Genomic DNA, 16,729 nt, shown 5'->3' with positions numbered 1-16,729 from the left:
TAGCATGAATATGGAGAGATGTTTGGTGCTTTTTCCCACAACCCTCACCTTGGGCTGAGGGTAAACAGTTTTTCCGAGAAATGCCATCTAAGTTAGGCTTAAGAAATCCCTACTCTAAATTGCTAATGAGAGTAAGAACCATAAGAATAATGGTTTTCGAAAGGAATCTAGATGTAGGAGCCATTCACAATTTCTAAGCAATAGGAGGAGAGATTTCTTAAAGGAAGCCTGTTTTTGACGTGTTAAAGCAGCTCCTTGAAAAAAAAAAAAAAAAAAGCAGCTCCTTGGAGCACACGTGGAAATGAACGTACTAACCTGCAGGGCAGAATCGCTGCTCGGGCCCGTCATATACGGACAGGTTTCTGTTTACAGGCACGCTGTCGTCTTTCAAGGTCAGATGTGCTGGCTGGTCGTGTTCATGGTTGGTACCGCTCAGAGCCACGGATGACAGAAGGTCAAAACTGATCTGCCCGTCTGGTTTTGGATATTCAATGGGTGTGCAGTCCTTGGCTGGCTTGAGCTGATCTGAGTCAGACCCTTTCAAAGTTTTGAGGAAGATTTTTAGTAAAAATATAACTAATTTTAAAGTACTTCCTTAGACATTTAATAACTTGTAAATATTATACTGAAGAAGCAAGATTTTAGCCCCCTTACAATGATACTCTGTTCTCTTAACGACACTGAATTCATTTCTCTAATATGGCAAGTTTAGAACAGTAAAGTAAGAAAACTCCCCTCCTTCCCACTGACTGGATCCCGTTCCTGAGTTAATGACTAACGCTCATGCTCATAGAGGCCAGAATTACCTTTATGTTTCAGAGTCCAGGGCTCCATCCCCCTGAATATCCAGTAGAAGATTCCAGTGTAAATCATCCCTCCGTACACACCCAGGATGCTGTGGCAGGAGGGTCGGATGTTCCTGACAGCATAGAGCTCTTTCCACACCCACGACTTCTTCAAATTGTCCTCGTACTCAGTTACATCAAGCCCTTTTTATAAAACAAAAAACATGAAATACTGTGTTAAATTGCCTCAAGGTGTCTTAACTGTCAAGGTACTTAGCTACCAAAATAAGTGATGCATCTTATGTAATTACAAAAAGCAGGTGGTCATGTAAGACTACACTTGAAGAATCTTATGCATAAATGTTGACATCATCCAAAAAGATACCTATTTGATGTGTTAACAGGCAAGGCAGTAAGGCCAAACTGGTAGCGTGGGAAATAAGTTTCAAAATTCAGTGAACCTGGGACTTCCCTGCTGGTCCAGTGGTTAACACTTTGCCTTCCAATGCAGAGGATGCAGGTTCGATCCCTGATCGGGGAGCAAAGATCCCATATGCCCCATGGCCAAGAAACCAGGACATAAACAACATAAGCAATATTGTAACAAACTCAATAAAGACTTAAGTTTAAAAAAAAAAAAAAAATTCAGTGAACCTGAAAAAGAAGCTAAGAGAGCTTATGCTACTTATGAAAGTGAGAAATTTCAGAACTGATCAGTGAAACCCTTCTACCTGCTATGGGTTGTGCTGTACCCACCCAAAAAGGTATTTTGATGTCATAACCCTGAGCTGTCTCAGACTGGGTCATGCTGGGTTGTCTCAGATGGAGTCAGAATAGGGTCGCTGCTGGTGTAATGAGTTAAAACGAGGTTATACTGGAGTGGACTGGGCCCTCAGTCCAATGACTGGTGTTTTAACAAGATGACACACACAGAGAAGACTTCAGGGGAAGCCAGGGCAGAGGCTGGAGTTGCTGTGCCAGGAGCCAAGAATGCCAGGGGCTCCTGGCAGCTGGAAACCAACCTGGAGACAAGTGGTCCTGCCAACACCTTCACTTTGAGTTGCTGGCGTGGGCAACTCAGAATAAGCAAGTCGCCCAGTCTGTGGTGCTTTGCTGTGACAGCCCTAGGAAATGACAGTGCCGGACAACGCCTATAGCTCGGGGCTTGCGTTTAACCTCTAACAGATGTCTTCCTTCTGGTTACCTGCTGTGAGCTCCGCGGTGAGCAGCCCCACTGCTCCTCCACCTGCTCACTCCACCCTTCTGGTGAGGAACCCCATGTGCAGTGAGAGCATCCTGGGGACACACCCTTGGTGAGGACTCAGTCCCCTGCAGCTCCTCCCCCTGCCCCTGTCCAGGCCGCCACGTCTCCAGGACACCTGTAGGTACAACCTACTTGGGCAAGCATCAAGTTACCAGACTCTGTGGAGTATGGCGTAAATCAAGTATTGAGTTGCTACTGTTGTTTGTGGTTCACGGAATGAAGCCCCTGCTCTTGAGTTTCCACCCAGGAGGCAGGAGATAAAGTTGATCAATTCCGCCAAAAGGTGGAAAATACCATATGGAAAGAGGGGCTGGGTCTGGGAGTGCTGTGTGTGTGAGTACATATGTGTATGTGTACATATGTGTGTGTGCTGCAGATTCACTGATCAACATGCAACCACTAGAGAGATCTGAGCAGAGGTGCAGGGAACTCAGGGGTGCCTGGCGCTCCCAGGACCTGGAGAGTGGAAGGAGGTGATGGCAGAGGGTGGGGCAGGTCCCGCTGTTCTTGGGGAAGAGACGAGACTGCCTGACAAGAGGCTGTCCTCGGATGAAGGGTCTCCTGAGGGGCCCTTGGCCAGGCCTGTGGAGCCTGCAGCCATGACTCCTCTGCCTGCCCAGAAGCGAACATCTAGGGGTGCTGGCGTGTGTGTGATGTGATATGGGGCCGTCATGCTGATCGTGTTGCTGGCCAGGGTCTCTCTGGGCATGTGTGTGTGGGGGGCCCTCATGCTGATGGTGTTCCTGGGGCCAGGACACCGCAGGCACTGCTCCGCTTTCCACATTCATAAACGAGAAGGTGGCCGGAAAAACCTCACTCGCGGTGAGTTGGCCACAGGTTTCTTTGCCCAGCACGCATCTTAGCGCTTTGTGTAAAGGACAGACACAGTGGGCATCTTCCAGTATCCAGTGAAATAAACATAAAGACCAAGACTCTTAATTGTATTTATTGTCCTCCTCTATCTGCACACTGAGTGTATATTTCAATAGCTTCTTTCTAAATGTCCCTGTGAAGAACCTGAGAATACATAGGAAGTTCTTACCTATCGTCTTTGATTGGAGATTTTCATTAGTTAGTTGATTAAAAATAGATTCTGCTGCCAGAATACCACTTTTCATTGCTGTGTGAGTGCCTTTGATCTTGGGAACATTCATGAAACCAGGGCTACAACCAATAAGTAAACCCCCAGGGAAGGTGAGCTTTGGTATAGACTGAAGAAAGAAAGAAAGCGCATTTGTTACTTCAGATTCAACCAACACTCTAAAACTAAATACTCCACACTATAGCCTCTTTTAAAGCTGTAGAGAAAAACTGAAGAAAAAAAAAAATTACATGAAAATGAGTACAGTGAAAGGAAAAATCGGAGCAAAAGCAGTTTTTCCCCGAGAGTGAGGTTCAGGACTGTCCCTCTTTAAGGGTTCCTTAAATTCTATTAAGGATTTTTCCCTCCCTCCCCATGACTTACCTACATGAGACCTATGTAAGACCAGAGCATCAACACTTAGATAAAATGTTATTTATACATATCCATGTCATAATTAAAAATATTCTCTAAACCTGAAAGACTATTATGTAAAATGTGATTTGCTTTTATAGCCATTCTGGATAACACAGGATTTACCAAGAATGTTATCTTCACTCTACGTGCCCTTTTGTTTTACCTTGGTGTTCAGGGGCGGAAACCTAGATTGTAATCACGGCATCACCACAATTAGCTACCACCCTAAATAATATATTTTACTTAACCTAAGAGTAAACTGAATTTCCAAAATAAATTTTTAAAATTTTTTTCAAAATAAATTTTAAGATGATTGTTTGGACCTCAGTACACATTTCTGATGAAAAACAATGTAATCAAAGGTGGTGATGTTTTGGTTTAGTCCCAGAATGTAGCAGCTAAGTTGCGGATAGTTAGCACGGGAAAATGTACTGTCATCTAATCTGCAGAGTAAAAATGAAAAAAGAGACAGTCGGTGGTGTGGCTCTTTCCTCGTCATGTATTATTTCCTTCTCTGGAAGCTTCCTAAAGTACGCCATGAGTCTCTGCTGAGAAAGCGGTGGGCGGTGACAGTCGGCCGGATGAAGCTGACAGGGACCCCGAGGCGAGGAGGCCCACGGGGAGACCCTGCCACCAGCTGCCACGCCGAGGGCGCGCTGCCCCAGCTCCCGGCAGTTACAGAAGCCTAACCTCGAGGGAGCGGCGTGACAAGCAAACAGGGTTGGGCCGGGGCCTTTCACAGTACATGTGGGGGTCACTGATGACTGGGGTTCTCAGACCACCTCAGTAACAGAACCACAGGGACAAAAGAGCACAAAGTCAGGAGCACAGAGCAGACAACAGAAAGAATGCCCGGGGCTGAAAACAGAGAACGGTCAGGAACCTGATCCTGACAACGCTTCTCTCAAATAAGGCTTGCTATTCCTAAATTTGTTTCAAGAACCAGAAGACTGAAGTTTAATAAAAGGACATGGATTGCTAGTGTAAATTCTTCCCAAGGGGCGCTTAAGTCCTAAGTGTTGTGGTCCAAGGGAAATGCGTGTTTTTCAGTTCTGGGAGGACCCCAACCTGTGTGGGAGGAGTTATTGGCAGCTGAGCATCTTGTTAAGGAGCTAGGGGCCCAGGGAAACTCGTACTGAGAAATGTGTCCTGGGAAAACTGTTGAACAGGGCTAAATAATTAGAAAGCTTTGGTACAGACTGAGGAAAGAAAAATAAAAAGTCATGTAATACTTGTTATACTCAAAATAATACTTGTAATACTCAAAATAAAATCCAATGTTCTCAATTTTTGCATCTTAAGGGTCTTCAAAAACTTAATGGGAGTTTCTAAATCTCTGACTAATTAAATCAGAAAACTTAGGTAAGAAGTGTACGTGTGTGTGGGGCGGGTGCGGATCATCTCTTCCTGCCCATCTAAAGATCATCTGGGATGTTGAAGTGAACAGGCAGATGATGTAAATACGAATCTGTATGTACTGTTGAGTATACAGAAGCCTTAATACTAGAAATTAAAGACTAGCATCAGGGTGACAGTAGCTATTGTGGACATTATTCAAAAGAGTTTAATGGGCTTGAACACTGGCAATTTAACAAAAATTACTGCAAATGAGTAACTACTCTAGAAAAAAAAACCTCATGAGAGGTAATCCTGTAGCAATGGAACTTAGGAACAGTGTTATTTTAGAACTCCAGCAATTCCATTCATAATTTAGTTGTGATTTTACTTGACTTTATGAATGTATTTAGAACTTCACTTAAGGTTAAGTTAACTTTTCTCAATTTTCTATGATCTATTTGTTACTTTTACAATAAATTAAAAAAGATATCCAATTTCTGAAGTAGTTCTAATTTTGAACATATACTAAAATAGGACACATAAGGGTAAAAACTTAGCAGAGGCCACTTAAAGGGCATGGATATTACTAGGTAGTTGAGATGAATTAATTACCTTTGCTGAAAACTACTATCGTCCTTGACTTTCCTGGCAGCTAGCTAAGGAATAAAGAAGAAGATCTTGTTTAAATTTTCTGGTTAAAAACAAACCAACAAACAAAAAAAGGCCCATGAATTTTTCTCTAGAAACAAGTATATCCTTAAAACCAAATCCATGGTATAATTTATTTAACTCTGGTGTGGTAGGTACAGTTTTATAAATACTAGGGTGCTTTGCTTGGTTACTTAAATTTTCTCCCTATGAGATAACCTTCTATTCTTTACCTAGGGTTGTGACCTCATGTTTCGACGTTGCATTCACAATACAGAAATCAGGAATAAAAGAGAACGCAGAGTTACCTGAAGGCCACCTTCATTGAGTGCTCTGGCTCCATAGGCAATCCTCTTCCCACCTTCCAGTGTTGGCTGGATGCTGGGGTGGTGTTTCCACCTCTGAAACTCTCTAAATGGACTGAGGTATGGGTTTTGATAGTCCAGACCAACCTTAAAATGTTTATATTTAAATGAGACACTGCTATTTCAAATTATGTCAAGATGAAGTATGAGCAATTATTTATCAGAAAACATATACATTAAAATTCTTATTCTCAAAGGATTTAGAGAAATACATGCAATGATCCAAATATAATTAAATAATTGGAATAAAATCCTTTTGGAAAAGAAGGGCAAACAATAGATGCCATGATTTCATAACTTGCAAAACTTAAAATACTTAGAAGATATTGATAAATCACTGTACTCTCTAAATCAAAATTAAAAAATATTTGTAGGTAGATGTCATGCATTATGTGTCTACAAAAGGAGTTGTAATAATTTATTATTTATTTATCAACACCAACTCTAGACATCAACTAATAAGCTCTATACAGTACACTGAGGCAAAAATTAAGAAACCGAATATAATCATACTTATAAAGAGGGCAAGAAATATCAGAGGTTATATTTTATATGGTATTATGAATGCTGAAATTAATAACCAAGCCTTTTTTGCTCTGAGAAGATTAAATCACTATAAAAAATAAACAACAGGAATGCAGTGAACACACCAGTAGTGCACAAATTTAATGCATCATATACAAGTCTAATCGACATTGAACTATAAAGCTGCAACCAACGGCAAGGTGCAGTAACTCATATTGTCTTTCCATTCCCTGTAATGTTCAAGATATAATTTATTGCAAAGATGTAAGTGACCAAGAGGGAGAGAAGGTTCCTGTTGAAAATTACAGGTTCAAACCCGCTGTGGACTGCATTTCCAGTGATGGCGTGCCTCAGTGGACACGGGCTTCAGGTAGGACAGGTCTGGGCGGGAGTCCTGCCTCTGTCACTTAATGGGTGTGTTTGGGAAGGTTGTTTCACCTATGTGAACTTGTTTTCCCATAAGTAAAATAAGGACGGACAGACTTCATGGGAATCTTATGGAACAGGATTCCCAGGGAAGCACCCAGCACAGGGTCTGGCGTGTAGCAGAAGTGGACTGATGTTGACAACGGCCATAAGCATTTCATGCATGGATAAAAGCAGAAAGGAAGCTTTACATGACTATCCTTTTACATTCTCCAGATCTGACACCCTGGTTTTGTAACACTGAGGAGCACTGACTCTCACAATGGAATTTCCCATCACGGGCACATGACTCACCACAAAGCCAAGTGCTACCAGGGGCTCCCCTTCATTCAGGTGGTAGAGGAACGAGCCCCCGTACGTGTGTCTGTCCAGGGGCCAGCCGACGGTGTGATCCACTCTCCCAGGTTTCCACTTCTTCTCGTCAATAACCCATAACTTAAAAAAAAAAAGGGGTCCTAGTGTATTATTTAGATATTTTATGTCACCACATGTACAAAACCTGCTAAGTTCTATGTTTTATTTATGAAGTTACAGTGGAAAACTCTAATAAGAGAAACACATAAAAGGCATTTCAAACATCCCAGCAAACTGCAGGGATGAACAGAAGTAAAGAAACTAGTTAGGAAACTCAGGAATGCTTTAAGACATTAATCACGTTCTCCAATGGGTAAGGTGTTGGTGTTTGTAGGAAACGCCATAGAGGGGATGAGGGGCTGGTAGCCACCTACACCTGGATCCAGGTGGGGGCCTCGCAGGAGTGCTTGCCTCAGAAAGTGCACTGAGCCCTGCTTGTCAGAGCTGCTACTTTACAGGACAGATGTTATTTTTTAGTAGAAAAGTTTATTTCCTCCTGCACTGCCTTCTCCCCAACTGAAGCAAATCAATCACCCTACTTTCAGAAGGGTAAGGTCTAAATTTTATACAACAATTTCCATGTGAAATACTATCTAAAAATCAGATTTTTTGTGACATCACATAGTGTTAAGTGCAGTCTGCCAAGTGAAGGTTGCTCAGTCATGTCCGACTCTTTGCGACCCCATGGAAGATACAGTCCATGGAAGTCCCCAGGCTAGAATACTTGAGAGGGTAGCCTTTCCCTTTTCCAGGGAATCTTTCCAACCTAGGGATTGAACCCAGGTCTCCCATATTGCAGGCAGATGCTTTACCAGCTGAGCCACAAGAGAAGCCCAAGAATACTGGAGTAGGTAACCTATCCCATCTCCGGCAGATCTCCCTGACCCAGGAATCGAACCAGGGTCTCCTGCATTGCAGGCGGATTCTTTACCAACTGAGCCACAAAGGAAGCAATCTGCCAAAACAAGCCCTTATTCACAATATAACAAATCTAGTTATGTACAGAATTTGAACCTTTCTGAGTTTTACTGCCAAAAATATTTTTAACAAAAGAATTATAATGAAACTTTTATGCTAATAAACCTAAGGTTTCGGAAAACAGACTAGAGATTGAATAAACTGAGAAAATATACATTTAGCCTAATAAAAATGTATGCTGCAGATTAAATATATTGAGTGGGTATTCCATAAACTAAATTATATTTACATTATAATTCTGAATAAACAATTCTTATAGGATGTGGTCATCTTAAAAAAAGCATATGGATAACAGGTCAAATCCTATTAGGGAAATGGAATTACAATGAAAAAAAAATTAATGTCACAAATATTTTCAAATTCAAGACTTATTTCAATCAACATTTGATAAAACAATTAGAACATGCAGACACAATTTATATAATAGTGAAATTTGATTAGCAATATTCTCTAGCCCCTTGAAAGAAAGTGAAGTTGCCCAGTCATGTCGGACTCTTTGCGACCCCATAGACTGTAGCCTACCAGGCTCCTCCATCCATGGGATTTTTCCAGGCAAGAGTACTGGAGTGACTCTGACATAAATCACAGCAGGATCCTCTATGACCCACCTCCCAGAATATTGGAAATAAAAGCAAAAATAAACAAAAAAACAAATGGGACCTAATGAAACTTAAAAGCTTTTGCACTACAAAGGAAACTATAAGCAAGGTGAAAAGACAGCCCTCAGATTGGGAAAAAATAACAGCAAACAAAGCAACAGACAAAGGATTAATCTCAAAAATATACAAGCAACTCCTACAACTCAATTCCAGAAAAATAAATGACCCAATCAAAAAATGGGCCAAAGAACTAAACAGACATTTCTCCAAAGAAGACATACAGATGGCTAACAAACACATGAAAAGATGCTCAACATCACTCAGTATCAGAGAAATGCAAATCAAAACCTCAATGAGGTACCATTACACACCAGTCAGGATGGCTGCTATCCAAAAGTCTACAAGCAATAAATGCTGGAGAGGGTGTGGAGAAAAGGGAACCCTCTTACACTGTTGGTGGGAATGCAAACTAGTACAGCCACTATGGAGAACAGTGTGGAGATTTCTTAAAAAACTGGAAATAGAACTGCCAATATGACCCAGCAATCCCACTTCTGGGCATACACACCGAGGAAACCAGATCTGAAAGAGACACGTGCACCCCAATGTTCATCACAGCACTGTTTATAATAGCCAGGACATGGAAGCAACCTAGATGCCCATCAGCAGACGAATGGATAAGGAAGCTGTGGTACATATACACCATGGAATATTACTCAGCCGTTAAAAAGAATTCATTTGAATCAGTTCTCATGAGATGGATGAAACTGGAGCCCATTATACAGAGTGAAGTAAGCCAGAAAGATAAAGAACATTACAGCACACTAACACATATATATGGAGTTTAGAAAGATGGTAATGATAACCCTATATGCAAAACAGAAAAAGAGACACAGATGTACAGAACAGACTTTTGGACTCTGTGGGAGAAGGCAAGGGTGGGATGTTTCAAGAGAACAGCATCGAAACATATATATTATCAAGGGTGAAACAGATCACCAGCCCAGGTTGGTAGCATGAGACAAGTGCTCGGGCCTGGTGCACTGGGAAGACCCAGAGGGATAGGGTGGAGAGGGAGGTGGGAGGGGGGATCGGGATGGGGAACACATGTAAATCCATGGCTGATTCATGTCAATGTATGGCAAAAACCACTACAATATTGTAAAGTAATTAGCCTCCAACTAATAAAAATAAATGGAAAAAAAAAAAAGAGAGTACTGGAGTGGGCTGCCATTTCCCTCTCCAGGGGATCTTCCCAACCCAGGGATCGAACCCGGGTCTCCTGCATTGCAGACAGATGCTTTACTGTGTGAGCCACCAGCGAAGCCCCTTGAAAAATATCCCAAATATTTTCAGTCACTGTGAACATTTCTGACTAATGATAATTACATGACAACACAAATGAGTGTAAGCTTCATCCTGCCACATTAAAATTACACCAGCAAATGCAAGTACCTCCTTCAGCCCGATTCCGTAGGTCTGAGGCTGGCAGCTGGCCCTTAAGTCGAACTTCCTGTACAGCTGCTTGGCCAGGTGGCCGTGGCAGCCCTCTGCAAAAATCGTGACTTTAGCATGTAGTTCCAGTCCCCGCTCGAAAGTGGTCTAAGAAATAAGAACATGTTAAATTGCAACATTTGACAGTTTTTAAAATGTTCACATTCTGGTTCATTTTGAATTGAACTATGATTCAGATATAGAAGAGAAGGTACAAATATATAATTCTAGGAGTAAAACTAATTGCTGTTATAAGTGGAACTTAAATTTAAAAGGCAGTCAATCAATATCTTGTGTCTTTATTACATTTACTTTTTCACTTCAAAAGTCCTTGATTGAATGGTTAAGTTTGTAAGAATTAAAACAAACAAACAGACAGAGCACGCTCCCTCTTCCCACCACCTACAAATGAATATACAGTGAGAAGTGAGGGGAAGGGCAAATGGACGAAGGGGCTCAACTGTGGTGATAGATGGTAACCAGGCTTGATGTGGTTGTCACTCTCCAGTGTATACAGACATTGGATTATAACACTGGATACCTGAAACTTCTATCATTAAAAAACATTTTTTACCTCACATCAGTCGGCAGGGCCATCATCAAAAAGTCTACAAATAACAAATGTTGGAGAGGGGCTGGGGAAAAGGAAACTCTCCTACACTGTTGATGGGAATGTAAACTGGTGCAGCCACTATGGAGAACAGTATGGAGATTCCTTAAGAAACTAAAAACAGAGCTACCATATGATCCAGCAATCCTACTCTTGTGCATATATCTGGAGAAAACTCTTAATTCAAAAAGATGGAAGCACTCCTATAGTCATTGCAGCACTGTTTACATTAGCCAAGACATGGAAGCAACCTAAAAGTCCATTAACAGATGAAAGGATAAAGAAGATGTGGTACATATACACAAAGAAATATTACTCAGCCATAAAAAAGAATGAAATAATACCATCTGCAGTATCATGAATGGACCCAGAGATGATCATTCTAAGTAAGTCAGACAGAGAAAAACAGCTATCACATGGTACCACTCATATGTGGGATCTAATTTTTAAAAAATGATACAAATGAACTTATTTACACAACAGAAACAGACTCACAGGCTTCGAAAACAAACCTATGGTTACCAAAGGAGAAATGTATGGGGAGGTGGGGAGGGATAAAATCAGGAACTTCCATTACTGGGAGTGTGAACACTTTTGCATTTGCCGGTACATCTGTGCTTGTCTTGTGCGTCATCCACACGCACATGCACCCTATAAACGACTCTGCTTAGTACCTCTGAATTTGTTTTTGTCTTCCTCTTACTACACTTCATCATCCATAAACCATGTTAAGAACCTAGCGTGCGGAGTGTTACCCAAATATATACACATGCCTATATACTGAGATCTTACATATACACCCAAACTTTTCTGGCTCCTGATTTCACAAAAATAGGATCATATAATCCAACCTTTTGTGCATCTTACTTTTCTCACCATAGCACTTCAAGGAAATCTCCCAAGTCACTGTGTGGCTCAAATCTTTCCATGTGGGAACACCACAGGTTGGTGCTTCTGCTAATGGGTAACAGACATTCACTGTTTCTGGTCATTTGTGATGAATAGCAGGTTATAAAACATACACCCTGTATACGTGCCCTTACAACATTGGTGCTTTTGTTCCTCGAAGTTAGGTTTCCAGGAGTGGCACTGATACTCCAGGACACACCTTCTTTAATTTTACTAGATATCCTCAGAATGTCTTCCCCAGAGTCTGAACAACTCACACTGCTGCCCGCAGTACGTAAGAAGACACTTTCCCTATTTCCAGCTAGTGACAGTATGTGTGTGTGTGCTCAGCTGTGTCTGACTCTTTGTGACTCCATGGACTACCAGGGCTTCTCCGGCAAGAGCACTGGACTAGGTTGCCATTTCCCTCTCCAGGGGATCTTCCCTACCCAGAGATCAAATCTGCACCTCCTGTATTGGCAGGCGGATTCTTTACCCCTGAGCCACCGGGCAAGCCCATACCTTTTCTTCTTATGTTTTCCTAAGGGTAGTACTAATGCATTGTTATGTTAATTTGCCTTTTCCTGATTACTCTCTTCAGCATCTTTTTCTTTTTAATTCAAGAAATATTAACTGAATGCATCTGGTGTACCAGGTTCTACCGAGGCACTGGGGAAGAGATGACAGAAAAACACCCTTCCTTCCCTGGGGCGAGGCACAGGGGCAGGACTAAATATCAATAACTACGCAGGTGTACAAGGACCAAGGGTGACTGCATGCCTGGAGGGGGGAGTACGGCACTGGCAGGGGTTCTGGGGGAGAGCCACGTGACTGGGGGAGCAGGAAGGGTCTCTGTGAGGTGCTGGCCTGGGAGTCGTGGACCCTGGACAAGAGACGTCTAAGGACCTGCCTCCCGGTCAGTGCTCACCTGGATCTGCTCTTCTGTCCACTGTCATTTTTTAAGATTCTGCCCGTTTTTCTAACGTGTTCTCTTTTTCTTGTCAATGTAGAAGTGCTCTTCGATATCACTGGCACTCAAACTATTTTCCCCAGTCTACTGCTTATCTGCAGACTTCTCGGTACTTTTGGTATACAGTCATTTAAAAAGGCCTGTCTTATAGGTTTCTAATTTCTGTTATAGGATGGCCTACCTTACACCTAGTCTGTAATTATAATCTAGGTTTCCTTCTACCTTTTTTTAAATTGTTTTAAGAAGTCATCAGAATTTTTATAAAACGAAGGTCCAACCCCATCTGCTTCCAGATAGACATGCAGTTTATCCAGCTTAACTTACACCACAACAATTCAATCTCAGTGAACTAAAGTACTCCTCAGTATAATTCCACTTCCTCTTAGAGGCAACACACCCCCGTGTGTGCAAGGGGCAGTCCTGGAGCCATACGGCCTCTATTCCAATCCCAGCCACACTGCCTAACAGGGGTCTGACCCTGGGCAAGTCACTTAACCTCCGAAATGTGAAAACGTCCACATCAGAATTCTGACAGGGGGATTCCCTGGTGGCTCAGCGGTAAAGAATCCCATGCCAGTTCAGGAGAGGCGGGTTCGATGCCTGGTCCATGAGGATCCCACATGCTGCGGAACTAAGCCCATGTGCCACAACTACTGAGCCTCTGCTCTAGACCCTGGGAGCTACAACTACTGAAGCCTGCGTGCCTCAGAGCCCTGCTCCGCAACAAGAGAAGCCACTGCAATGAGAGAAGCCCAGGCACTGCAGTGAAGAGTAGCATCCACTTGCCGCAGCTAGAGCAAAGTCCTCACGCAGCAACAGAGACCCAGAGCGGCCAAAAATATACAAATAAATAAAAACTAAAAAAAAAAGGAATTCTGACAGTAAGAAGCCTGACAGATCTAAGATTAGAGCTACTGAATGAGCAGCTGGACAATGATTCTGGGACTTGGGGGAGAGGTGTTTAAAGTTGTGTCACCAAATGAGGCCACTATGGAGAAAATATAGGCAGAGGATCCCACAGTGAAGCCTAGAGCCCAGATACTTGGAGGATGGGCAGGGTGGGGGTGGCAGAGGATGAGCAGGCAAAGGCAGAAGGGGGCCCATGAAACACCAGGAAGCCCAGGAGAAGGTGGGGTGAAAAGCAGGAAGCGTTTCTGGAAGGAAGTTATTCAGCTGTGCCAGCATGCCCACCAGGAGGCCGGGTGACAGGAGAGAGAACTGCCAGGCAGTCTGCCAGGCAAGGTGTCTGTGAGCCACCAGAAGGGCAGGGGGACGCCCAGCCATGCCGGGATAAATGAGCCGAACAGCAGAGGACACAGTCGACCCTTGATTCTTCCCCTTCCACACGGCTATACGAAGACAAATTGAAAAACTTAGACTCTGTAGCTCAAATTACTGAGATTCCACTGTACTCTTCTATGCTGTTACATCTATATATACACAATATATAAAATATAAAAATGTTTTTACAACTATAAAGCACAGAACACAAAAATATACATTTGGACAAATACCACAAGAACACACACAAAAAGAAAGTATCAGAATGGGAGAATTTGTGTGCTTCAATGTTGTTGTAATATTAAACACAAAAATTTTTAAAGAGTAAATGGCAATTTATAATTAACTGATCATAATATAGAAAATAATAGCCATAACACAGGAAGAACATAGGAAAAACAATATTCTTTTGTTATTATTAAGTCCCCTTAGAACTAAGTTCCCCTTCTTACACTGTGAGTAGGAATGTAAGCTGGTGCAGCCACTATGGAGAACAGAATCAAGGGTCCTTAACAAACTAAAAATAGAACTACCATATGATCCAATAACCCCATTCCTAGGCATATACCCAGAGAAAACCATAATTTGAAAAAACACATGAGCTTCAGTGTTTACTGCAGCACTGTTTACAATAGCCAGGACATGGAAGCAACCTAAAGTGTCCATCAACAGAGAAACAGATAAAGACGACGTGGTACACATACATGATGGAATACTACTCAGCCTTAAAAAGGAATGGAACTGTGCCATTTGCAGAGACACGGATGGACCTAGAGACTGTCAGACAGAGTGAAGTAAGTCAGAAACAGGAAAAAAAGTGTATATTAATGCAAATATGTGAAATCTAGAAAAATGGTACAGATGATCTTACCAACATTTGCAAAGCAGAAACAGAGACACAGATGAAGTGAACAAACATATGGCTACCAAGGAGGGAAGGGGAGGTGAAATAAATTGGGAGATTGGGACTGACATATATACAATACTGATACTATGTGTAAGATAGTTAACTAGTGAGAATCTACTGTATAGCACAGGGAACTCTACTCATGTTTACTTAGGTCTGTGGTGACCTAAACGGGAAGGAAATCCAAAACAGAGGGGACACATGTAAACATATAGGTCATTCACTATGTTGCACAGCAGACGCTAACATTTTAAAGCAACTGCACTCCAATAAAAATTTAAAAGGACAAAGACAATAGCAGTCATTTCTCGACAGAACTACATCTTGGACAGGCCTTACTCTCTTTTCAATAACAGTCAATAAAAAATACTATGTACTACTTAAAAAAAAGTTGAAAAAGTAAAAAAAAAAACAAAAAAAAAAAAACAAAAAACAAAACCACACAGAAAACTGAGTTCCCTTAACCAAGTTTCTCGATCCAGACTTTTATTCCCTTTCTGTCGCCTCTGACCTCACCCTGTGCTCTCTGAACACCAATCAACCTGAGTCAGGTGACTACAGTGGCTATTATGAAAATACCTTTAATGTACTACAACTGCTGTTACAGATCCATCACTAATGTACAAACTCAGGCTGTTTCTCCAGTGCGAGATGAGCCCACAAACCCTGGAGGCACAGAGTACCTGGCCCAGAGAGTCATAAACCGATGCCCAGAGACATCCCGACTCCCCAGTCAGAGGAAGTGGTTAATCCCAGCTTTTTTTTCCCTCTTGGCCACACTGTGTGGCTTGCGGGATCTCAGTTCCCCGACTAGCAATTGAACCTGGGCCCTCAGCAGTGAGATTGCCAATTCTTAACCACTGGACCCCCAGGGAATTTCCAATCCTAACTTCTTTATTCTTCTGCTTTAAGACACCCTCAGCTCAAAGACCAAGCTGGAGTGGATCTGAGGGGCTTCTTTCGCCATGCTGCCCGGCATCCTGGAATAAACCCTTACTTTGTCATAAACTGTTTTCAGAGTTTTGGCTTTTTGTGCTGCAGGCACACGCCACACTTAGAGAAGCAGGATGAGAGGACAGGTGTCTGCAAAGCTGGCTATGCATCCGAATCCCTAGGGCCAGTTACAAGACAGCTCCGGGGCCCTGCCATAGGACAGGCTGAGTCCTACAACCTCATGCGATTCTGTACAGCCAGGTAAGCCACCAGGAGGAACAGTGAGGCAGTAAGACTTGAGGACTTGGGCACGTGCTTCTCTCTAAGCATGAAGGAGTGAGAAGCAGGAAGACCTGCTGGAGGAAATGCTAGATTAGATGCCCAGTTCTGTTGTATAATTGGAGAAAAGGAGGCAACCCATCTTTCCTGAGGCCCTGGCACTACCTGGCACTGTGCCAGCCTTGGCGTAACCCTCCAAGATCTCAGCCTTCAAGGGCTTCTAATCTAGTTGAGAAATTGAGACAATAAACAAATATGAATAGACACGTTTGTTTATCAAGATGTTAATCTGTGTTTTGTTCTTGTTATGGGAAAGGAAAGTTATTTTTCCCTTGTCCTTTCCAAGGAACCTAACAGAGCTGAGATCCACGTATTAAGAGCTCTTCTTTTGCAAATTCAAAAATAATTAGCTGTGAAAATTGGAAGGCCATTCAGGCATATTCTGAAAGTGAGAAAGGCAATCAGTCTTATATTTACTAAAAGATGTCAAAGATTCAATCCACATTACTGACAGTAGTGATGCAAATGACTCTTGTGCATGGAAGTGGAGGACTGTGGAGGGGAGTTGAGCAGCTGACCCACGTGTG

At 42.4% G+C, this 16,729-nt stretch overlaps 1 protein-coding gene across 2 annotated transcripts in view; it reads right to left on the bottom strand.

The window, feature by feature from the left end:
- The window catches only part of ETFDH (electron transfer flavoprotein dehydrogenase), a 41,498-nt gene that overhangs the window by 1,605 nt on the left and 23,164 nt on the right, over positions 1 to 16,729 (bottom strand). For both annotated transcript variants that reach the window (XM_061142256.1, XM_061142257.1), the window contains exons 7-12: positions 10,236 to 10,382; positions 7,144 to 7,284; positions 5,842 to 5,985; positions 3,092 to 3,260; positions 807 to 989; positions 316 to 537 (exon numbers count right to left, since the gene is read on the bottom strand). In XM_061142256.1, the coding sequence (XP_060998239.1) occupies positions 316 to 537; positions 807 to 989; positions 3,092 to 3,260; positions 5,842 to 5,985; positions 7,144 to 7,284; positions 10,236 to 10,382 (1,006 nt within the window). The remainder of the gene's footprint in view (positions 1 to 315; positions 538 to 806; positions 990 to 3,091; positions 3,261 to 5,841; positions 5,986 to 7,143; positions 7,285 to 10,235; positions 10,383 to 16,729) is intronic.

Source organism: Dama dama, chromosome 5, assembly GCF_033118175.1.
Source record: "Dama dama isolate Ldn47 chromosome 5, ASM3311817v1, whole genome shotgun sequence".
In the NCBI taxonomy this organism is placed as follows: domain Eukaryota; kingdom Metazoa; phylum Chordata; class Mammalia; order Artiodactyla; family Cervidae; genus Dama; species Dama dama.
Note: the sequence above shows the minus strand (reverse complement) of the source record. Positions and strands in the feature narration are given on the sequence as shown.